This window comes from Cynocephalus volans, chromosome 15 (assembly GCF_027409185.1).
Source record: "Cynocephalus volans isolate mCynVol1 chromosome 15, mCynVol1.pri, whole genome shotgun sequence".
Taxonomy (NCBI): Eukaryota; Metazoa; Chordata; class Mammalia; order Dermoptera; family Cynocephalidae; genus Cynocephalus; species Cynocephalus volans.
In genome coordinates, this window is record NC_084474.1 from 49,820,675 (window position 1) to 49,846,055 (window position 25,381).

Sequence of the window (25,381 nt, forward strand, 5' to 3'; positions counted from 1 at the left end):
CAATGAATTAGGATTACATAGGAACTTAAATTGTCCAATTCAGTATATCAAATTATTCTGATATCTTCCTTCAGTAATTCAAGCTATGAAGCTAGTACAATGCATGCCTTCAAAATCTTTATACCTAACTCACTTCTGCATCATTCTTACATAAAAGCTCATGTTTTCCACTGTCTTTAAGAGTCCGTACCTTCTTATTTGTTGCTTTCTGTTCCCAGCTATTCAGGTAACAGCTACTTACTATGGGGTTCTAGATTCTTTAGATTTGGCTTTGTCACAAGGTGATAAAATCAGTGGATGATTTAAAAAACAAAAAACAGCTGTGTTCACTTAACTGTAATCTGTGTTTACCTACAGTGTGTTTCTTGCTGTTGCTGGTTTGCTTCTGGTTAGAATTAATTTTATATAATTATATAATAATTGTATTTATATAATTAAGCAAATATCCAGGTAATGGTTGAGTAAATGAAATTTCTTCATGATCTCTGATTCTCTTTTTTTTAAAGAAATACATCTTGATATAATAAAGGCATGTCATTTTATAAATATGTTATCTTTAAATACAATTTTTGGATGTATTTTCCCTCTACCCTGAGCAAAATTCCTTCCATAAAACTGCTCTGACTTCATGTTTTTCCACACTTCATTTGGGGTAGGGGGTGTAAAGCCAGAATGAGCAAGGATTTACTAAAAATCGAAAAAGGGATTGTGATGACTAAAAAAGGATACGGGGCACAGGTTCTGCTGTTAGATCTGCATTAATGTAAAGTTAAGGTACCTGAGCTGGGTCTGTTTGGTTTTGTTTTGGGTGGCTGGTCAGTAAGGGGATCTCTTGACCTTGGTGTTATAACACCATGCTCTAACCAGCTGAGCTAACTGGCCAGCCCCTCTATTTTGATAAAGAAGATTAATAGAATGAGAGCCGAATTTATGAAGACAAACTACTGTGAAAATGTTGATAATGAGGATGTCATTCTGGTCAGTAAAATAAACGTGTGTATATTTTAGTTGATGGGCCTCTTACTCTGAAATGGACTCTCAGATATCCTTATATAATTCCTTTAACTTTTTCATTTGCTCTCTGCATTACCCTTTACTGTCAGTGGCTTTGCATTTTCAATAAATTCTAGGTTTTCTGTCTCCTCAATGTACTGACTTTAATTATTGTCTCTTTGGACTACTACAATTTTTACCCGCTGCTCTACTGAGAGAATTAGATTGATATTACAAATACATCTAATACTGTTTAAAATTCACAGTGTTGTTTGGAGATACTGGGTATTGGGCTTATTGCCTTGCAAATAAACAATGCTGAGATATTTGATGTCTAATCATACCTGTGGTATCATGGAAACTATTAGCAAGATCTGAAGTGTTTGGTCTCCTGAGGTATTGTGGTATGATGTATTTTTTTTAAATCCATGTGTTCAATCTTACTTCCCTCCTAGAAGGGATTTTATGGTATTTAAACATGTTAAGGAAGAAATGAAGTTTTGGGGTTAGCATTTACGTATATGGTTTGTACCAGTGTTACTTGTTTCCTGAAGTCTAAAAATCTTATACTATTATTGGTAGATCTATTTAGTTGAAATATTAACTATCCTTAGTGACAGTTTGTCTATCATTTGATCCTCTTTCTTTTGACTTGCATTTTAGTATGCAACCGAGGATGGACTTGTACACACAAATGACCAGGCAAGGACTCTACCCAAAGAATGGGTTTGTATTTAAGGGCCCCAGCAGTTAGAGCATCCTCAGAAAAGAAGGTAAGGCTCTATGACATGCAAGTTAAAATATAAAGGGCCAAACAAACAGAGGTCAAGAATCTGAAGGTGTGTTAAAAGTAAGGTGAGGGGGTCCCTCTTTGCTTTAGTGTGATGTAAGAGTATCAGAAATTCTGGAAGAAATGGAGAATGGAATTAAGTTTGTTATCTTAGTTCATAGTGTCTATGCAACATTTATGGAGAAAAGTTGAATGTTATTTTGGGATAAGGGGAATTTTTTCCATTTGGAAATTCATTTACTATATCTTCTGTAGAATATAAGTTGGGCATGCTTTTTATTATTACCATTGAGTTTAAAATTCACATAACATAAGATTAATTATTTTAAAGCATACACCCTGGTGGTTTTTAGTATATTCACAACAGTGCAACTACCACCTCTATCTAATTCTGAAACATTTTCATCACTATTCTCTCTCCCCACAGCTCCTGTCAACTAATTTACTTTCTGTCTTTATGGATTTGTCTATTCTGGATATTTCTTATAAACGTAATCATACAATATGTGGTGTTTTGTGTTTGGCATCTTTCACTTCATAGGTTTTTAAGGTTCCATCCATATTGTAGCTTATATCAGTACTATGTTTCTTTTTATGGCTGAATAATATTTTGTTGTTTGGATATATCACATTTTATTTATCCATTGATGGAAATTTGGGTTGTTTCTACTTTCTGGCTATTGTGAATAATGCTGATATGAACACTCACGTACAATTATTTGAGTACCTATTTTCAGTTGTCTTGGGCATATAAATAGGAGTGGAATTACTGGGTCATATACCCAACCTAAGACAATTATTATACTTTTTCACTTCCTTTTTTAAAAAAAATTGTGATAAAATATACATAACTTTAAATTTACCATCTTAACTTTTTAAGTGTACAGTTCAGTGGCATTAAGTGTACATTCATATTATGGTATAACCGTCACTACCATGTAGCTCCAGAACTTTTCCATCTTCTCAAACTAGAAATCTGTATACAATTAAACAGCAGCTCCCCTTTCCCCCTTCTTTCTAGCCCCTAGCAACTACCATTCTACTTTCTGTCTCTATGAATTTGGCTGTTCTAGGTAGTTCTCCAGGTGGAGTAATTTGTTCTTTTGGGACTGTCTTAGTTCTCTTAGCATACTGTTTTTAAGTTCATCTGAGTATACTTTTAAATGTGCTTTATTCCCAAGTGATTGCAAGGTTTTCATTGTATGTCTTTTTCCTCTTCTAAAATCTAGAAAGGAAGGAACCCTGATAAGTTTCTTTGAAAATAGTTCTTTGGGTTTTTTCCCCCCCTATTGACCTACAACCTTTTCATAAAGGCTTCTGGCATTCTGGGTGAGCCTCCCCAAAAGATGAAGTTATAGGGACATGTTCAGGAATTGGTGTAGCTTATTTTGTCATTTTTGATTGTTAGATTTGCTGAAGTTAGTTTATGGGTATGTTATTTTCCAATTATGTTAACATTTTCATGACTGAGGACCGTGTGGGTTAACCATATGGATTCTAAGTTGGAAGTGGAGGTGCCAACATTCTGTCATCCTTGAGAAATGAGAATTTGTGTCTCAGACCCTTTTACTGAGGTATGGAAACCCCAGTTCTAGGTTGGAAGTGAAGATATTCAGTGAGGTTTCAAGGTGTCTTGGTTCTATCAAGGAGCATCATATACAGATACTTTGCAGTGGGGATACTGGGTGTTCTCTAGCCTGGGTATCAGTGGTGAGAGCATATTATTTTAGCTTGTTGACATTCTTTTTGGTCCATGCTTTGTCTTTGTCTTTCCAAGTATTTATTATTCAGTACCTTAGTGCTGTCTATGAATTTGATGAATATACCATCTATATTTTTAAATGAATATTTTGAATAAGAAATGACTAAAAATGGGACCTTTTGATATTATTCTAGAAATGTCCTAAACTGACTATAAAACATTACTCAGCACCTCTAATTCTACCCTATGTTTATATATTTGGGGTCATAATAGAATAAAAAATCAGGTGCTTTGTTCAAATCTAGATGTCTAGATTAATCTGCCTTTGTATTGAGAATTTTTCAAAATTCACAGCACTGTGTGAAATACTTATGTTATCATTTAATTATCTCAGCAACCATGGGAGATAAGGATCATAAAAGTATTGTGTGCTCCTTGTAAAGAATTTGGAATGTAAAGACAGGTACAAATAAATCACTGATAATCCCACCATCCAGAAATAACCACAGTAAATATCTCCTTCACTTTTTTTGTATGTTCTTGAGCAGTTTTGAACCTTGTTTCTTTTCCCTTAAACTTAGTCAAATGTTACTATTGTGTATATATATATATATATATATTTTCCCCCCTTCCTCCTCTTTATCAATGTTGAATTCTCCTTCATGCATCAGCTTTTATACTGATAGGATGGCTTATGCTCTTATAAGCACTTTTATATCCACAGTCTCATTACAGCTATTTGAAGCATCAGGGCAGGTACCCATGGCTCCATATGACAGATGAGGAAGTGTAACCCAGACAGGTTAGGCAACTTTCACAAAGTTATACAGCTAATGACTAAGCTGACAAAAAGATCCAGGACTTCTGTCCTGGGCTCTTTTCTGTTTACTAGATAAGAACATGGCAGAGTAAGTGCTCGTATGGCTGAATGGTGACTCTAAAGATACGTCTACATCCTGATCCGTGGAGCCTGTGACCATTAGCTTACATAGCCAGAAGCTGGAAATGAGTGGTTTTGAGAGGAAGAGTATATATGGTGGACCCTTGATGCAATCACAGTTATCCAGGGGAATCAGAGACTCATAGAGAAGAGAGGTAGCAATGTGACTGGGGAGAATGGAGTGATGTGGAACAGACAAGGAGGGCTATCAGCCACCAGAAACTGGAAGAGGCAAGAAAATGATTGTTCACTAGAGCCTCTAGAGGATGCACAGATCTGCCAACACTTTGATTTCTGACTTCTGGCCTCCAGAATTGTAAGAGAATAAATTTCTATTCTTTGAAGCCACCAAATTTATGGTAATTTGTTACAACAACCACAGGAACCTAATACAGTATTCTAAAAAAAATGTTGAAAGAGTGATCTCACTGCTGGTTACAGGATCAGGCAGAGATAGCTGACGCCCATGACAAAATCTGGTAAAGAAGTCATACTGTTCTGTTTTCTCTTAGCCTTGTCCCGTCAACCCTGCTGACACTTGTTGACCACCCTTAGGAACCACTGTAGATATGTCTCTATTTTGTCACAAAAGACCCCAAGGACACCTCACAAACCATGGAAGATGCCCAAAGGGCCCTCCTGGGAAGGAGACTTGATGTCTTTCTGGAAGAAATGCCTCCTCAGATGGTTTTTTCTTTTTCCTTCACTCACTGTTAAATTTCCAGTTTCATATTCCTCAGGTCTCAAAGGCAGTGTCAGCCCCTAAATCTAAATCTGTCAGTAGTGCTTGGCTATGACTCTATTTTGTGTACATATGCAGATGATGATACCTTAGAGGTGACATTTCCCTACTCGGTAAAATGGGCATAAAATCACTTCTACATAAGACTTAACATATTTTTCTGTGAGAATCACATGGATTAATGAATGTAAACAAGTATTACAAACTATAAAGTTCTATGTTAATAGAAATAATTTTTGTTGTGTGATTACAATAATCATAAGGGCTTTTTTTTTTTTTAGCTATTATCTAAATTGCAGACAATTCAGATATCACCAGTTTTTCCATTAAGATCCTTTTTCTGTTCCAGGATCCAACCCAGGATTCCACATCACATTTAGTTGTCCTGTTACCTTGTGTCCTCTGGTCTGTGTTAGTTTCTCAGTCTTCCCTTGTTTTTTATATCCTTGAGAATTTTGAGATATACCATTGCTTTTTCTTTGTTTTGTTTTGTTTTTGGTACAGGGATCAAACCCTGGATGTTGGTGTTATCAGCACCATGCTCTAACCAACTGAGATAATGGGCCAACTCCTAGTATACTGGGTTTGAGGTATTTTATGGAATGTCCTTCAATTTGTTTTTTGTTTTTTGTTTTTTAAAGATGACTGGTAAGGGGATCTTAACCCTTGACTTGGTGTTGTCAGCACCACGCTCTCCCACGTGAGCAACCGGCCATCCCTAAATAGGGATCTGAACCTGTGGCCTTGGTGCTACCAGCACCACGCTCTCCCAAGTGAGCCACAGGCCGGCCCTGAATATCCTTCAATTTGGATATGTTTGATGTTTTCCTTGTGATGAGACTAGGATAACAGGTGTTGGGAAAGAAGACCATAGAGGTGCAGTGCCCTCTATGATACACGTGATATGCAGGGGAATAGACTCTAATAATTGACATACCCAGGTTGACTGACTTAGCTGGATGTAAGGGTTTGCTCTCAGCAAAGCTCCATGAGATACTCCCAGCAACACCTGGCTTATACCATTCTATTTTCAAGTTAAGAAGCAAGCCAGGAACTGAGTTTTGCTGGCCTGGCTTTAGTCTGTCTCTGAAAACACGATGACAGGGCTCTAATTGGCTATGTCTGGGTCACTCATTCAGTTCAGTGGTAAAATTGCCTTTTTATGCACTTGAGATTGGGTGAGAGGGCAGTTCTTTAAGGAAAATTCAGTTACTATTACCAAAAGAAGGGTAAAATAGATAGGTACGGGCAATAGTGTCGGATTATTGGTAGAGTTAATTACCTGATTTTAAATTTGTACAAATTGTTGAATCTTTGTTATTAAAGCAAATTTAATCTTGACCACATTTCAGACTTGCCATATGAAACAAGACTGAACTCTGAACAGCTATTTCCATTTCTGTCTTCATCCCTATTCTCATTTACATGTGAAGAGATATATAATGCCTCAAGTTTTAAATTTTTTGTGTAGCGTATAAGTAAAATAGCACAGTGAAACCAATCAGCATTAGCTCAAACCCTAGACCTGCCAATTATTAGCTTACTTCTGTGCTTCAGTTTCCTGTATCTAAATTGGGGATAACATGGTAATCTGAAATGCTGTGTGTGGGAATGAAATATAGTTGATGCACAAAAAGATGCTAACTGACTAGTCACTGGTCGTAGAGCTCATATGTTTGCTGCTATGTCATGCCTTAGTGCTTCTTACTGACCAGAATGTTTCTGTTTCTGTTAGAACTTATTTGAAATTTCCTTTAATTTTTTTTTTAATTGAGAGAAAAAGTATGTATTTATCATGTATAACATAATGTTTTGGAGTATATATACATTGTGGAATGGTTAAATCTAGCCAATTAACAAATGCATTGCCTCACATAGTTATCATTTTCGTGTTGAGAACACTTTACATCTACTCTCTTTGCATTTTTTAAGAGTATATCTCTCATTAACTGTAGTCACCCTGCTGGACAACAGATCTCTTGAACTTCTTCCTATCTAAGTGTAATTACATATCCTTTGACTAACATCTTCCCACTTCCCTCTCCCCCCTTGAAATTTCTTGTACTAGAATTTAATTTTAAAAATTTGTCTTAATGGTTTTGTTTATTTTGGTAATGGTATAGAACCTCTAATATCAGAGTGCTGTGATAACATGAGGACCCAGACTCAGGAATGAATGAAATAGTCTCTCCACAAGGAAGCTGATTAGGAGGTGAAAACATACATGCTAAACACACGATAATACAAAGGATAGGAAGTTGTGGAAAATGCTAGCTGTGTAAGCCACGTAAACTTCCTTTGACAGTGCTGTACTCCCTAAGCATTTGCCATGTAAATGCCAACTATGTCTGAAATAAAAATTTGAACTATCTTAAAACTTTTTTAGTCTTTTTAGAATTCAAAATCATTTTTGTGGCTTCTAAGAATTAAATTTAGAAACTATAATATTTCTTTTTATTTTTTGCAGTGTTTGAAAGATGTATGATCCTGAAACCGTCAGACAAAAGAAAACTTCTAGCAATTTCAGGGGAAGTTTGTCTACACTCAGGCTGCAGTATTTTTAGCAAACATAATTGGACAGTAGGCCTGTGCCTTATCTTTTGGTGGAGTGAAAAATTTGAGCCAGTGAAGCCAAATTCTTATAGCAGGCATCAGGCAGCTATACCTGGCTCCTTGCTGATTGCAAATAGGCATTTAAAATGTGAATTGGAAATCAGATGTCTCCATTACTTCCAGCTAAAGTGGCGCATCATAGGTGTTTCCTAAGTTTTAAGTCTTGGATTAAAAAAAATACTCCACTAGTGTCTACCATCTCTACCATGAACTCTGTTATAGAAGCTTCATTTTTGTGTGTTCCCACTCTTTTCTCTCCATTCCCCTGTCTTCTACACAGTCATGCCTTCTTGCTGAGTAATTCAAGAATAAGATTTTGAAATACTTAATCACAAACTTCAAAGTGATGAAATAAAACCAATTATTTTCCTAGTCTCTCGGCCATCATGATGTCTTATATAGTTAAAAAACAATTATAACCATTTTTAAAAACACCTGAGGATAAATTAGAAGAAATGGTGCACCCTCCACTAAACATTTGTAGTCAAAAAATTTGGAACGTTTTCTCAGCAGGAACCAGTTGTAAACAGGAAGGAACTAGGGGCCAAAATGCGAAACCAAAAATGAAGCAGCTACATGTAGTTAGTAATTTCTAGTTTGAAATGTAACTGAATATTGTGGCTTCATGTGTATTTTATATTGTACTTTTTCATTATTGATGGTTTGGACTTTAATAAGAGAAATTCCATAGTTTTTAATATCACAAATGAAACTATTTGAACTGTATTCTAGAGAGCAATATACTAACTGAAGTGAATGCTTGTATATATTAAGATAGCCTTAAACCTTTTTCTCTAATGCCTTAACAGTCAAATAAAACTTTTAAGAGCATAGGACTACAGTCAGCATGGTAGACTGAGAAGTAAACACCGTTGCAGTTAGAGCAGGCACTGATACTGTCAGTGTTTAGCACTATGTGTTTAGCTGTGTTTATGCTACAAAAGTGCAATATTAGACACCAACTAGCTAGTACTGCTGCCTCATATAACTCCAAAGAAGAAAACAGAATTTGATTAAGTGCATTGAATGTTGATATTTCTTTAAGTTAGTTATATTGTCCTTTGCTTGGATGCAATGCCATGCAGATTTATGTGGCTGCTATTTTTATTTACTTAGCATTACTTTAATACCTTAAATGGAGAGCCAAACGTTTCTCTCTTCATCTGACCAGCAATGCCCTTTAACTGCATTAGGGGGAAAAAACACATTTTGTGTGAAAATTCATGATAACTGGCACTTAGGATCAGAAAAAAAAGTTCTTTATACTTGATGCCTTAAGATGCTGTCTGCCCAAAGTTCTGAAAGACTTTAAGATAGGCAGTAATACTTACTACAGTACTACTGATTTTTTTGTAGAGTTGTTAACATTTGATAATAAAACTTGCCTGTTTAATCTCAATGTTTGCATTTTTTTGTTATTAGAAGAATTATGGTGATGGTGGAGGGGTGTACCCTGATGTGGTAGGATTTTTCCCTAAGCTTACCGTATGTATTTATAAAAGTATCAATGATAAATGCACACAATATAGTGGTCAACCATCATTACAGCATAAATCATTGAAACTTTGAATTTTTAAGTGTTTTGATAGTCACAGGTATTAATATTTAATCCTTGTGTCTTATTAGTGAATACTTGCTTGACAATTTGAAAGCTTATTCAAGCCATGTAAAACTAGTAAGATCTAGAATGTTTCTGAATCCCATGCACTCCTTATTTATTCCAATTACTCTGTTTCTCCAATTCAAATTTTACCCACTCTTTTGGGGCCAGCTTAAGTCTTGCCTGACTTCTCACATTTCATAGCAACATATATTGTCAGTATCACTTGACATAACATATTCATGATATAGAATTCAAGTGTATCCATTCTGAAATTAGATTGTAACCTCGAGGGCAGGAAGTATTCCTTTATTTCCCTCAATGTCTAGTACATTTCTGTTCACTCAATATGTTCCTGTTAAGCATTCGTTGGATGAAGTATAGAATGTTTTTCAGTCCTAGTCCTTGCCAACATCATTTACAAAAATGGAGCAATCACTTTCAGCTTTCTACTTCAGCTTTGGTCTTTCTGTCACCACATAGTGCAAGAAGGCGGCAGAATTCTCTAGGCAAGCTGAGGTTCTCACCCAAGTTCCTCCTTGCTTTGATGTCTCTGGCAGGCATTTACCATTGCTCAGGCTATTCCCTGCCTTCAGCAGAATCGGAGATGACTGGGCTATGCTAGTGTTCCAGTTATTCGTCTCCCTGGAATAGAAACTCGTGCAGCTGCTATCTTCATGGCAAGAAAAATAGCCTGTCAGAAGGATGTGGAAATTAAGAAAGGGTGATAGGGAAGGAAGGAAGAACGAGAGTAAAAAGGACTAGAATATGTAAAGGACTTCAAAGTTTCATCTGTTAGGTTCATAGTTTGGGCATATATCTTCTCAGTGGTTTTGTTGTAGCTTATACTATATTCTCTCAACTTTATGATTACCAGCTTAAGTTTTGGCCCTGAATATCCCTTCGCCTTCCATATGAAGGAATTGAGCTGAATGATTTTTACTCCCTCCTTTGTAGTAACTGTATTAAATAAAAGAAAAAGAAATGTCATGGCAGTTTCCCTATTACACATAAATTGTTACAGTGATAAATCATAACTTCGGTGGAAAACATTCCCCCCACCCAAATCATTGTGCTCTTTTGGTATTAAGATTGAACAAAGTTCCAAATCTTTAATAGAAGAAAAGCTGAACTGATGCAAGGATTTCACATTAATTATGTTCTGTTACTACTCCCATGGTGAAACACTTGCCAGAAGAATGTTTTTGAGATAGACTTTGCATGCATTTCTTTGGTTTCAAGTAGAGAAGTCTTCAGGGGTGTTTTATATTTTTCTCATATCTTGGCAGCACACTGTGCTTTGAACATAGAAAGCACATGATTAATTTCAAAATAGGAACCTCAGGAATCAACTTCAACTCATCATTTATCACATCTGATTTGTCATCAGGCCCTGTAGATTTATTTCCAGCATCTTTTGAATTCATTATCTTTGAACATTTTTATGTCCATTGCCTTATTCCATCCAGGCTTTTGTTTTCTTACCCAGTTTACTAAAATTGCCTCCTAGTCTACATTTTCTAAAAGATTTAACTAACTTCTTAAAAAAAGAACATTTCACATTACTCCCTAAAAATATCCATTTTATACAGAAGGGGTCCTCAATCTTCTAGAGGTGGTAGAAAATCATATTGTTTTTTGAGAACAGATTGTTAAGTTAAAAGACCATTTGAGAAAATGTGGTGTGTTTAGGATTGGTCAAAGTGAAGCAAAGGGTAATGAAATGACTTCAAATTCTGAATGAGAAACTAGCAGCCCATGGTTTACAGTAGTAAAATAGTTGATTAATCAAGTTATCATCTGATGTCCTCTTAAGACCATGTCTCCACTAGCCATGTGCATTACCATCTGGAAGCAGCTGGCTTTATGGAATTATGCAATGACCTACTAAAGCTCAACTATTATGCCTGCCTGCTGCAAGGCAATATCTTGAGCAGTTAGGGTTCTATTTTTTTGATGAAGTGTATATTTGAATAAAAAATGGACTATTTTTCTCTCACAAGGTTACACTGGTTTGGGGATAGGCTGCTCTACTCATTATCCTTATGTGGAGGCTTTAGGGTTCAAGGGAAGAACGTTTCTTCTAGGGAATGTAATCACTCATCCAATGATTTCTATCTGATAATTGAGTAACTATCTTTCATATTTCTATTTCTAATTTTAAGAAGTTATTTTTTCTCTATCATTTTTCTTTCCCCTACTACTATATAGAGCAGGCAAATTTACCATTCAGTATATCACCTCAAGACCCTAGACCTGGAAAACAGCCGCCCTCAATAGCCACTGCAGTGGTCTACCATGAGGCGTAGCTCTTGACAATTGGAAATCTGCTGCCCATGTCCAGGAGCCTTGCCATATCCTGTGGTTTTCAAGGTCCATATATTCTGTTCTCTCTGCTTTGACCCCAGGCCTCTTCTGGTCCACTGTTTCTAACTCCTGGTGCCGTATTTTTGAAGGCAAAAGGCATTTACAGGCAACCAAAAACATACAGTGAATTCCTGGAACTGTTTCTGCACCTCATTGAAATATGATAGCTTCTCCCCAAATATCCTAACTTAATAAAGGTGCTATTAGGAGAATCTTGCTCCCTGCTCAGAATGGGACCTCCATAATTACCCCATGACTTCCGTGAGTTTTTGTGCTTGTTTCTCTCGTCCTGAAATGGGCTTTTCGTCAGTTCCTAAATTTACTTCTGAGTACTATTAGGAAAAGGTCCTGGTATTTGTTGGAGAATACCAGATCTAATAAAAGACATAAACAGTATAACAAATTTAAAACTATGTTCTACTGCTGCAGAATATCTAAAAGCACTCCCTCCCCCCACAGACTACAGTCTTATTATTTTCCCCCACAATATAATTAAATACAAATGGTTTAACCAGTTTTGATGTTCAAAAAGACGAAGTAAATTCCTAGCGCAAACTTCTTTCTTGTAATGGTCAAATGGCCTACTAAACCAAAGCGCCAACCCAGAAGGTTTTGCCGTGCTCTGAAACCACAACGAGAAGGCAGGCACTGAGAGCCCTTCAGAGCACTGAGTTCTAGTTCTGACTCTGAGTAGTGTCGTGACTTCCACCGCACTGGGCCTTGGCTTCCTCTTCCTGCAATGGGGCGGGGACAGGGGCTGGATCTGGACGGTGTAGCATTTGATAGTCTGTGACTCGCTGAGTCGAATCACAAAGGTCGCGGAATCGCTTCTCGGCCTTTTGGCTAAGATCAAGTGTAGCACAAAGGTCGCGGAAAGCACGCTCAGGCCCCCATTGTTTTGAAAGGACGGGCGAGAGGAGGGGCCGCCGCAGGACGCACCAGCGTCTCTTGCCCCAGACAGGGGGAGGGGAAGCGGCCGCGAGGGCCGGTCGCGGGCGACGCCCCAGGCACGGAGTCTCCTTCCTGCCCGCGCAGGCCCAGGCGCCACAGCGAAACGCTCCGGCCGCCCTCCGCTCCCAGCACTCTGGTTCCCGGGCCGCCGGGGGGACGTGGTTGACGGCGACACCGGAGGGGGGCGGGTCAGGAAGTGGGGGCGCGGAGGCCGGGAGCTGGCCGGGGACGGCAGAGGGGTTCGGCGACGGGGAGGGAGGGAGGCTCTGGGCCGCGCGGGAGCTGGAGGCGCCCCCTGGCCTCCGCGGCGACGATGGCGGAGGGAGAAGGTGACCGGGGTCCAGCGCGTTAACTGCCGCCAGGGGTCTCGGGACAGAGGGGCGGGGACGCGAGGGGACTGCAGGCCTGAGCTGCGGGTGGCTGCGGCCGCACGAGGAGGGCGGGAAGGAGCGGGGCGGCGGGCAGAGGTTTGCGGGGAAATTCAGAAGGAGCGGAGGGAATGGCCCGAAGTTTTGTCGGCCAAAGTGGGAAGCCAGGGTGCAGCTTAAAGTTGGGAATCGGTAGCAAGAGAGGGAGCTGTGGGGGGAGCGGTTGCGGGGGAGGGTTCTGAGCAGATCACTAAGGGGCTGGGGGACATAGTTTGGTTTAGAAGATGTAGGTTTCGGTTCTGAGTGCATAGTTGAATATGATGGTTGTTTAACCAAATGCCCCTCATTCTGAGTGCGCTCGTTAGAAATCTGTAGATAACTGACAAACACAAAGTCACAGGGTGAGAGGGGACGCACGCTACGGGTATAAATAGAGGCAGGGATTTGGGATAAACATGGCAAGGAGAATTGGGAGGGGACGAACATGGCAGAAACCGAAGAAGGCCAAGTTCACTTATGGTTTAGGGGAAAATGGCAAAGGGCAGGGGCATGTAAGTGGTTTTGGGGGATGGAGAGACCAGTAGGACTTTGAGGGTGAAAGTGGGTGCAGTGCAGAAAGGATTCCTCTCAGGGCCGATACCAAGAAAATTAGTTCATTTAGCGGAATTAATTCATAGAAAATGTTAGATATGAGAGAACAATCGAGGTTGGAAGAAACATAGCTAGTGATGGATAGTATAAAGAAATACTCATGGTGTAATAACTTCATACCCCGACTCGTTTCAGGAACAGGTATATTGTGAGTATGGTGAGTCACTTGACTGAGCAGTTTAGATTTTGCATTCTGGTGGAAAACACGACTTTTTACCATATTGAGTGGAGCTGTGAATGTGAAATATGTTGATTTAAGCAGTTTTGAACCAAGAGTGCAAGAAGGGAATTTCAAGAATTCAGTGGAAAATACGTTTTTTAAAAATTAAGTGTAAGAAGCATTTACCACTCTGTGACTTCCTGCCCTGTTTCTGTGCTCATGTGTGCTTCATATTTGCCTCCTCTTCTTTGAGTTTCCAGAGTGTTAAAGCTGATCCAAATTTACACGCTGTACCTAAAAACAGCTTCAAAACCAAAAGCTATTTGTAGTTGGTAAGGAAGAATGTAGTTCTACTTGTTTGCTTGGTTCTACCTGTGGTTGCAGTACAAGGGGACTTCAAGAAGTTCTTCGGAAAATGGAATTAAAAGATAAAAATTAGAAATATAGACTTTATTTCTCAACATAAACTTGAAGTTCCAGACACTTTCATAAATGATGATGCCATCAATTTAGTCCATCCGTAAAGAACTGAGGGTCCTGGGAATTTAACCGTGTCAATGCAATCTTTTTTACATTATTAACTGAAGAAAAATGGGGGCCCTTTAAAGATTTTTTAAGATTAGGAAACAAAAAGAAGTCAGAAGGAGCCAAATTAAGACTGTAAGGTGGATGCCTAATGATTTCCCATTGTAATTCTAGCAAAATTGCCCTTGTTGGATGAGAGGAATGGGTAGGAGGAGCATTGTTGTGGTGGAGAGAGACTCTCTGGTGAAGCTTTTCCTAGGCTTTGCTTTTTCTTTCTTTCTTTCTTTCCTTTTTTTTTTTTTTTTTTTTTGGCACCTGGCCGGTACAGGGACTTAACTCTGGGCCTTGGTGTTATCAGCACCATGCTCTAACCGACTGAGCTAATAGGCCAGCCTTGGGCATTTTTCTGGTAAAGCTTTGGCTGACTTTCTCCAAACACTCTCGTAATAAGCAGATGTTATTCTTTGGCCCTTCAGAAAGTCAACAAGCAAAATGCCTTGACATCCCCCAAACTGCTGCTGTGACCTTTGCTTTTGACTGGTTTGCTTTTGCTTTGACTGGGCCACTTCCATCTCTCGGTAGCTGTGACTTTGTGCTTCAGTCTTCAGGATTGTACTGGTAAAGCCATGTTTCGTCTCCTGTTAACAGTTCTTTGAAAAATGCTTCAGGATCTTGATATCAGTTGTTTAAAATTTCCATTGAAAGTTGTGCTCTTTTCTGCAACTGATCTGTGCGTAACAGTTTTGGCACCCATAGAGCAGAAAGTTTGATCAACTGTAATGTTTCAGTCAAAGTGTTACAAGGCTGTGCTCTAACCCACTGAGTTAACCAGCCAGCCCCTAATTTTTCAGTCAGTGTGTAAGCTGAACTAGTTGTGATATCTATGGCATTGACAATTGTTTCTGCTGTTTATCATTGGTCTTCTACAATTGGGGCATGAACAAGATTAAATTTTTCCTCACAAATTGATGTGGATGGTCTGCTGCTGCAGGCTTTGCTTTCAACATCATTTTGTTCTTAAAACAAGCTATTTATTTGTAAATTGCTGGTTTGGGGGGGGCGTTGTCTGCATAAAGTTTTCGTAAAGCATCAATGATTTCATCATCCTTCCACCCAAGCTTCACCATAAGTTCGATGTTTGTTCTTGCTTCAATTTTAGCAGGATTCATTTTGCTTTGATAGGGGTTCTTTTCCACTGACGTCTTATCTTTTTCAATGCCTTAAATTAGATCCTGTTCTGGCATGTTATAACAAGTTAGTATGAGTTTATTTTCATGAAAAAAAATTATGCAAACCATGCATAGTTTTTTCATGATATGCATTTTCCATTAACTTTTTGAAAGCCCTTTGTATAGTATTTGGAACACATCTTGATATATTTTCCTTTTCTGACTAATTGCAAATCTATGGGGGGTAGGCTGATAAGCTATCGCGTGTGTGTGTGCTCGTGCAGTATGAGGATCTGAACCCTTGATCTTGGTGTTACAGCACTGCATTCTAACCAACTGAGCTAACCAACCAGCCTGAACTTTTTCAAGTACTCTTGTATAGTCTGGATGGACATTTGCACGTAGCCCTATTAACCATTTCATATGAATATCACTTGATCGGAGACTGAAATAGCAGGTTATTTTGCAAATATGTTAGCTTCATTTAGTTTGACTTTTTCTTTACAATTCTAAAAATATAAGATAGTGTAAAGGAAACTTGAATTCCATCTCTTCTGTTACGACTAATCTAGTTTGTTCATTGCTTTGGCCATTGCTGTTTTTCCACCTAGAGATGCGTGGCTTTGTTTTTTAATTATGAAGTTGTAAGATCAATATAAAGGAAAGGAAATGAAATTTGTATTCAGTTAGTTTTGTTTCTTGGTGAGAAGCAAAAAGTTAGTTTTGGGGACAAGGTTGAGGAGATTGGCTAAAGTGAATAGTGTATTTCCCAAGTTGTCCTTCTTGCTCTTACAGTTTAATGCTACTAAAATCAGTGCATGCATTCAATATGATAGGTTTTTTTTCGCCTTGAAAAACTGTTATTAAACAGTGTCTTAAAATGTATGGCATCTTAGAATCAAGAAAATAGAGTAGTATAGATCCTTTATAGATTATTTGTATGGTCCTTGATCATTGCTAATATATATTCTTGAGAGATGACTAAGATTTGTATACTTCATAAATTATTTGGGAATCTATGCAGAATTTTTGTGTAAATTGTACATTTCTTAATAAAATCCATTTATGTGCACAAAGAACACTTTACTTAAAGTCCCTGTAAAGTGATTCATTTGATAAAGAAAAATTTTTAAAAGGAAGCTGGTAGTTTTTTGTAAGAACACTTTTTATGTGAACATTCCCTTCCCAATTTATCTTTATCTTCAATGTGTATTTTTAGACTCTGTCTGATGGAAAAGACCTACCCACCTATCCCATTGGGCACATATAGTACATTCATTAACTGTCTCGATAGATTTGTCAAGTTGATTTCTGAAATTATACAATTAAATTTTTTTTAAGTCCTATACTATTAAGGTGTTTAATCATGCAAGTGCAACTGCTAAGTAAACTTTGTGTGGTTATATTTTTCTCTTGTATTCTTTTTAAATAAAATTAAAAATAATAACTTGCTTTTGAAGACTTTATTTGACTTTACATAAATATTTACTCTTGTTGACCACTGCTACCTTTTGCTTTAACTCAGAGCAGGAGAAAACTAAAGGGGGCATTATGGAAAAGGAATATAGTAATATTTATTAACTGATCTAGATTTGTATACAAAAATACTCAATTTAAGGTAGGGCTTGTCTCATAATTTGATTTTCTAATGTATTCGCTGGCTTCACTATTTTTTTTTTTTTTTTAAAGACGACCGGTAGGGGGATCTTAACCCTTGACTTGGTGTTGGTGTTGTCAGCACCATGCTCTCCCAAGTGAGCCACGGGCCAGCCCCTGGCTTCACTATTTAACATGACTAAAAAATAAATGGTAGTATAGAAATGGGTAAAAATTAGACTAATCAGACTTAATCCACTAAATGTATAGTTTTTTCTTACTATGCCAGTGTTTAAAGATATTTTAGTGAACATACGAATTTATAATGAGCTATTTAAAAACACATTTATTCATTTTCCACTGTAAAGCTAGAAAACCATCCAAATGGTAATCAGCAGCAGCAGCTGATTTATTTCCCCTTCTTTGACTCCTCTGTTTAGACTCACATTTCATAGCCTAAAGTCATTACTAATAGAAAAGAAAAAAACCCTTTCACTCCTATAAGAGATAAATTCTTGTGTCATCTTATAAACTTGACAGGGGTGCTCTGAACTTATACTGTAGTCATCTATCCCACAAGATAGTGAATTCTAGGGAAGAAAAGCAGTTAAATTGTATGTAGCAAATTCCAGTTTAATTTGGAGTTTAGTTTACTAGTTTGGAAGTAACTTCTGCATTACATTTTTACTGGAGAGGGAAGATAGTCGAATATTGAGAAATTTTTCTGAGAGCTTGCTACATATAGGGATCTTTTTAGGTTCATCCCATTTGCTAACACCTAAATATATAGAATTGTACAAAGCTAATGAAACCACAGCACTGTAAAACTGCAGAACTTTAGGATTTATTATATATGTGAATATAAATCAAGTATAGTTTTTCATTCAATGTATTATATTTAGATTTTTAAAAAATTGTTAACCCATGAGTGATGCATTTGATACTTTCAGGTAACTAGAATAATAAGCTAAATGTCCCCCAATCATTCTAGAAAAGAATTTTGTTATTTTGGTATTTTTTTAAAATAGCATCATCCCATCAGAAGAGCTTGTTGGTTTATCAGTAGGACTCTCAAAACACAGGTTGGGTGGAGGCCATATTGTCCTTTTTTTTATACCAAAGTATAAAAAAAGGGTAAGATTAATTATGAAAAAAATTATCTTTGGTACTAATAGGTCTCAATGTGACTTTTGCTTTAGTATAATAAAAGTTAATCAGCTCGGGATGTAGATTAGGACAGTTCGATACACACATTGCAATAATGTCTCAAATATTTTAAGGACCAACTGTAGAGCTGCGCCAAAGAAAAAAGCCAAAGTCTTCTGAAAATAAGGAATTGGCCAAAGAGGAGAAACTCAATGACACTCCAGTTCCTGAAAGAGCTCCAAAACGTAAGTTAGATGGATTTGGGAGTTTGTGTGCTACTAAAAAAAAGTTATGCTAGAAAGTATATTTTAATATTTTAAATGTATAAACATATTTTGAGATTAAGTACGTGGTCAACTTTCATTAGGTTTTGTTGTAGAGAACCCCTAAATCTCAATAGCTTGCAACAAACATTTATTTCTGATTAATATTACATGTTGTGGTTACAGGTTGTCTGATATAGCTTCACGTGTCATGAGGGAGCAGCCCCTATTTAGAACATTTTTTTCTTGTGACAGGAAAACAGTAGGAGAACAGGCAGAATTATGTACTGCCTTTTAAAGTTTCTGCCGAACTGGCACACTTTCATTTGTACTTATACTCTATTGGCCCAAGCAAGTCATAGTCAATCCAGATGGTAGGGTACAGAAGTATACTTTGATTACAGGGAAGCATTGCAAGTCATATGGTAGTGGGCAGAAATGTGCAATCAGTCTTTCTTTTTCTTTTTTCTGGGCAGCTGACTGTCCAGGACAGGGATTGAACCCTGGACCTTGGTGTTATCAGCATCACCCTCTAACCAACTGAGCTAACCGTCCAGCCCCAAAATTTATAATCTTCTTATAGGGAAGGAGAAAATAGCTGGGAATAATGCAGTCTACCACACGCTGTCCTTTTGGTCATAAATATTTACTTCCCTTCCTGAGATAAAATATGCTGACTACCTCTCCCACCCTAAGAAAGTCTTACCTTGTCACAGCATCAATCTTGAAGCCTTATCTATAGCAGGATCAACTATGACTCATTCTGTTCCAGAGACCTACGAACTAAATAGACAAGTTATCTGCTCTATATCAGGGGTCCCCAAGACTATCCCCGTGTTCGGTTATTAGCTAGAAGGACTGAGGTCTCAGCTGAGAGTACAACTATATTATGTTCTATGATTTATTACAGTGAATAACATAAAACAAAATCAGCAAAGGGAAAAGACCTATGCTTCCGAAATTCTTCTGCCAATGGAGTCACAGAGGATGTGCTTGATTCCTTCAGCATCCAATTGTGACATTTGTTAAGTTTTGTCTACCAGGGAAGCTGATTAGTGACTCAATGCTCAGGGTTTTTAGTGTGGGCTGATCATGTAAGTATCCTCTGCCTTCCATGTACCAAAATTCTAGACTTACCGAAGGAAAGCATAAACTACATTGCACAAACAGAGTAGGCACAATAAAACACTCCTATCAGCTAGAGAATGGTGGGAACCGTCCTGAAATCCGGGTTCTCAGATGCCAGCCTACATTGCAACTAAGCCTCAGGCCTGCTCTGTTAGCTCTTTTCTGTACTTGCCCCCTCCCTCACTACACATTATTGGACAGGAACAGATAACCAAAATAAATGCTTTCATTCAGAAAAGAAGAGTAGGAGACACCCATCAGCCACTGGTCCATAGCAATTTCTGAAATCCTGCTAGGTAAATGAGGACTTCCAGGGTGTGTTTCATGATTATGCTCCAATTGTGTTTCTTGGGAGTTGCTTCCCAGTTCTTTGTTCTCCATGGTCCTTGGCTTCATCTTCTGGAGGTCCTTCCTTTTCCATATCCTCCGTGACCGTATCTGAAGAGAATGTGTTATTCTTGGGTGCTGAATACCTTTCTCAGATTTTTCCTGCTCATAGAAAATTGAGGGCCTATATTTGTATTTACTAAATAAGATAAAGGCAATGGGTTATCTACAGATCTAGTTTAGTGGCTGGCAGCAAGAAAATTATTTTTAGAAGCCAGAAAATCAAGATTTGTATTATGCATTGGGAAATACTGTTTCCTATGAAGAGTTGTAATTCTAATACTAACTTTTTATTATTTTAGGTAACCAGATTGCAAAACAATGTTACTAGAGTGCTCTGAGTACAGGAAAGACATGAGTTTAGAATAAAATTGGCCTATTTGGAAGTGGGAATGAAGAGGAAGATAGAGAACCCAAAAAATTCTGGGACTTGTAGTGTTGAAGTTAGGCCTGTTTATCTTTTTCAACCAATAAAAAATAAAATTAAGAAGTACTTTAAGTAACAAAGGCTGATTAAAATGAGTCTTCAGGGCAATGACCAAATCAAGGACACAGTATTACACAATTTGTTAAAATGCATGAGTGAATTGTGGTAGTCCCTACTAAATCCTTTTAGTTGGACACAGAACTTAAGGAAAAGAACTGAGGGTGTTGTCACACAAAAGTTTGATAAGCTCAAGCTATGTGTAATTAAGCCTTTGAGAGAGGCATTTCTAGAAAAAATTATGGGTGTTGTTGTTGGAACAAGTAGGTAAAAATCTGACAAAATTTTTATTTTCTTTGCAAATGTGAATGATTTAATTTTTTCAAATTGTGGTATAATTAACATAAAATTAAATGCACAGAATCCTAAGTGTTTAATTAAATGAATTTTGATACTTGAATGCAGCCAAAACAAACTATATAACATTTACGGTATCCCTGAAAGTTTCCTTGTGTCCCTTTCCAATAGATTTCCCCTACCTCTGCAAGACAACTACTGTTGTGGTATTTATCACTATTGAATAATTACCTTTGTATGTTCTGGAACTTCAGTATAAATAGAATCATACAACATGTATGCTCTGGTGTCTGGATTCTTTCATTCAGCTCAATATGTTATCTTTTAAAAGTGTAATCAGTTTAAGGTTCGTCAGTGTTGTGAACATCAGTAGTTCATTCCTTCTTGGTGCTTAGTAGTATTCTATTGTTTGAATATACCATAATTGTTTATCTCATCTCCTCTTGTTAGACATTTGGGTTGTATCGAGTATTTAGTTACTATGAATACTATGGCTGCTATGGACATTCTAGTACAAGTCTCTTTGTGGACATATGCCTTTATTTCTCTTAGGTAGATACCTGGGAGAAGAATTGCTGGCTAAGCTTTTGAGAGAAAGAGCATTCTGTCAAAAGAACCACCACCCTACATTAAAAAGGACTCTAACTCTTCAAGTCTCAAAATGGCATAGAGTCCCTAACTATCTACAGGCAGGAATCAGGCTAAGCTGCTCTTAGGCTCTCTCCTGTGAAGAAATGAGTGTGTTTTGCTTTGGGGAGGGAGGTGAATATCTGTGACTAAGGAGGCAGACTGTTTATTGCCATTTTATTTTTCCCAAATGTTTGCTCCCTTCCCTAAAAGTGGATTATACATCCCTTTCCATTGCCAAGTGACTTAGACTGGCTCTCTGAGGTAGACTATACTTCTCTACCCCATTGTCAGCCTTATGTTGTGACTTGTCTGGGCCAGTGGAGTGTGAGTGGAAGTAGCAATGCACTGGTTCTGAGAGGAGAAACTCTGCCTGCTTTCCTGTTCTTTTCCTCTGTCGTGAGAACAGCATGTCCCAAATAGGGAGTAATCCCAGTCTGAAACTCAGAAGATATAAGGAGAAGAGCCAGAGCTGACCTGAAATCTGCAGTTGAATGTTAGTCTGGAATAGTCACCGCTGACCTCAACCCATAAGTAATGTGAATGAGAAATAAACCTTTGTTTTGTAAGCCACTGATATTTTGGGGTAATTTTTTTTTTTTTTAACCACAGCAAAGCTAATAGAATCATTAAAAAAAATTGGAAAATGCATTATAAGTCAAAATTAAACAATCTAGAGATAACCACCAAAAAATAGTATTTTCCCCTCTGACTACAAAAATACATTTTTAGGGTAGAACATGTGGATAATAAAGAAAAGAATAATAAAAAAGAATAATAAAAATAAAATACATCCATAATTCATCCATAATTCAGATTAGGTATAGCTACTCTTGACATTTTGACATAAGTATTGCTTATCTTTTTTTCTATGTGCTTATGCTTTTCCCACCTCTTTTTGTGAAATTGATCCCGCATTTCTTTTTTTTGACTGTGCTCTGTTTTGTTGATAGTGACATTTATGGAATCTTTTTTTTCTTGTTATGTGTCTGATTGGCATTTTACAAATGAAGGGACTGGTGCACATAGAAGTTATCTGATTAGGCTGGTTTGTGACTAACAACTTAATTAGAAGTCAGATCTTTTACTTTTAAATTTTCAAATTAAAATGGTTGTTTTTTAAGACAATTTCTAGGGTCCAAACCTCTTTATTTTTTCCTAAAATATATACTTTTTCCAGACACTGAAAGCTTGATGTCTGTCCCATCTTTGACTCCTTACAAAAGCAAAATATTTAGTTTCAAGGTAAGGCATTCCTATATAGAAATTGGTTGAACGTACTTTTTATAAGAACAGATACTACACTTGATCTTAGCCAAAAGGCCGAGAAGCGATTGAACATACTTTTTATAATAGCTCCTGTAAGTAGGATTAGTTTGTCATTGTCTAAGCCTTAATGGAAAAAACAAAAAAACAAAAAGAAAAGATACACGTTTAGAAACTTTGAAGCTCCTTTGACAAACTGCCATTATAGGTTAGTTTTCTTATGAGGTTTTTATAGTTCATATTGTGTCAACATTGCTTTAACTGTTTCATGTATTTGCAAGTATGCTTGTGTAGCACAATAATAACAGCTAATATTTGCTGAGCTCTTACTATGTACCAGGCGCCATGCCACATGCTTTACACATGCTATTAGAAGCAGAAATTTTAAAACAATCGTATCATACTGATACTGATATTTGATTTTTGGGTAGTGTTTTTCAAACATTTATCATATAATTCTTATTAATTTAGTGATATCTAACTAGTTACCCTATTAGTTATTCTATTTATTAAATAATGTTTTGAAAATAGCTAAGATTTTAGTTTAGCTAAAATCATAAATCAACAAGTTGATTTTTACAAACCTGTTACTTATTCAGTAACAGAACACTGGGCTTTAGGCCCTTAGGCCTGTGCTTATTATACGTAATGGCTATAGCAGGACTGAATCATCCTGTGTCTACAAAATCTAAATAGGTTTTATGTTATTTTTTCAATAAGTAGTTACATTTATATATATAAAACAGTTGTATGTGATCTTTTAAAACTTAATCATCAAAACTCATTGAATTGTATACTTTAAATGGCTGTAGTTTGTTAAGTTATTCTTCAATAAAGAAAAAGTTCCTTAAAAGGAAAAAGAAATCCATAGACTTTTTTTTTTTTTTTTTTTTAGATGTTGGGTCATACATTCCTTTTGATTACTTTTTTAAATTAATACACTTGAATTTTTTTTCTATCTTAACCATTTTTAAGTGTATGTTTCTGTAGTATTAAGTGTATTTATGTTGTTGTGAAACAGATCTCAGAACTTTTTCATCTTGCAAAAATTATAGACTTTAATTTTTTGAAACCAGTTTAGATTTACAGAAGAATTGAGCAGATGGTAGAGTTCCCATGTTATGCCCTCTCACACACAGTTTCCCTTATTTTTAACATTTTACGTTAGTATGGTACACTTGTTACAATTAATGAACCAATGTTGACACATCATTATTAACTAAAGTCCATACTTTATTCAGATTTCCTTAGTTTTTACCTAATGTTCTTTTTTCTGTTCCAGGATCCTGTCCAAGATATCATATTACATTTAGTTGTCATGTCTCCTTAGGCTCCTCTTGGCTTTGACAGTTTCTCAGGCTTTACTTTTTGACCTTGACAGTTTTGAGGAATACTGGTCAGGTATATGGCAGGATGTCCCTCTATTGGAATTTGATGTTTTGCTCATGATTAGACTGTTATGGGTTTTTGGGAGAAAGACCATGGAGTTAGAATGCCATTTTCATTACCTCATATCAAGAATACATACTACCTTTTGATTACTTTTAATATGCTTTTTCAGATGTATTATTTCAACGCTTTGCAAAGATTTTCATTGGGTGTCTTGCAGCAGTTACTAGTGGCATGATGTATGCTCTCTACTTATCAGCATACCATGAACGAAAATTCTGGTTTTCCAACAGGCAGGTAAGAAGAAGAATTTTGAGCATATGAAAGTTGTTTTAGTATTTGATATTAATTTGAGCAGTGTGATTTCTAGGGAGCCAAAATATGTGCGTGATAAGTATAACAAGTGCTGTCTTATTCATATCTATTGGAAACAAAATGCTCTAGAAACTCTCTTGAGAACATAGTCACAGTATCAGCCTTAAAATACTTAACAGGATATTTCATAGCGTAGAAACTATGAGGGAGCTGTCCTTTGTGCAATTAATTTATCAGGGACTTTTGATAACAGTGAATTGTTAGGGAGTTTAGTCAGCCTTTTAGTAGTTTTGGTAGCTCACATTTCAGAAACAATCTGTGAAGTTTCAGCATTAAAGTATTTTAATTTTTAGATTACATGATTACAATGTTTTAGGGGGGTTGAAAATAATTAACATATAACATAATATTTTTAAGATGTTACCTCTATTGTTATGTTTAATATTTGTGGTTTTTGTTCTGTTTTGGTTTTTTTTTTTGGTGACTGGCCAGTACAGGGATCCGAACCCCTGAGCTAACTGGCCAGCCATAATGTTTAGTTTTAAATCATATATATTTCACAGACTCTTTAGTCGCTATAGTTATATTCATAATTTCATAGTTTGACTTTTGAATAAGTTTGTTTTCAAAGTTTGCTGGACGTTCTGGGTTTTTAAATTTTGAGCCCAAACTGGATTTTTTGTTGTTCTTATTTTTTAGCAAGTAGTCAAACTGACTAAATGCTTTTAAGCCATTGATTTATCTGACACCACTAAAACATTAAACCAAATAATTACTGACTACACCTGTATTGATTTAGCTATTACTGTAGCATATGATTTTTCCTTGAAAATGTTATGCAGATTAGCTAATAGTAGCTAGATATACAATAGTATCATCTGGGAAGCTTTAAAAAATAACCTCCCTTTCAGA

General features: G+C 36.8%; 2 protein-coding genes and 1 pseudogene across 6 annotated transcripts in view; 2 read left to right on the forward strand and 1 right to left on the reverse strand.

The window, feature by feature from the left end:
• The window catches only part of ESRP1 (epithelial splicing regulatory protein 1), a 54,659-nt gene extending 46,316 nt beyond the window's left edge, over positions 1 to 8,343 (forward strand). The window contains exons 15-16 of one of the 2 annotated variants that reach the window (XM_063079686.1): positions 1,657 to 1,766; positions 7,635 to 8,343. In XM_063079686.1, the coding sequence (XP_062935756.1) occupies positions 1,657 to 1,731 (75 nt within the window). In that variant the 3' untranslated portion in view covers positions 1,732 to 1,766; positions 7,635 to 8,343. The remainder of the gene's footprint in view (positions 1 to 1,656; positions 1,767 to 7,634) is intronic. The other variant, XM_063079687.1, reaches the window with a different exon arrangement.
• A 4,636-nt stretch (positions 8,344 to 12,979) lies between these two features.
• DPY19L4 (dpy-19 like 4) overlaps positions 12,980 to 25,381 on the forward strand; it is a 54,926-nt gene continuing 42,524 nt past the window's right edge. For 3 of the 4 annotated variants that reach the window (XM_063079722.1, XM_063079723.1, XM_063079724.1), the window contains exons 1-3: positions 12,980 to 13,027; positions 18,448 to 18,558; positions 24,327 to 24,451. In XM_063079722.1, the coding sequence (XP_062935792.1) occupies positions 13,012 to 13,027; positions 18,448 to 18,558; positions 24,327 to 24,451 (252 nt within the window). In that variant the 5' untranslated portion in view covers positions 12,980 to 13,011. Of the gene's footprint in view, positions 13,028 to 13,898; positions 14,049 to 18,447; positions 18,559 to 24,326; positions 24,452 to 25,381 lie in introns of those variants that run through there. The other variant, XM_063079725.1, reaches the window with a different exon arrangement.
• On the reverse strand, positions 22,708 to 22,834 carry LOC134364267 (U2 spliceosomal RNA; annotated as a pseudogene).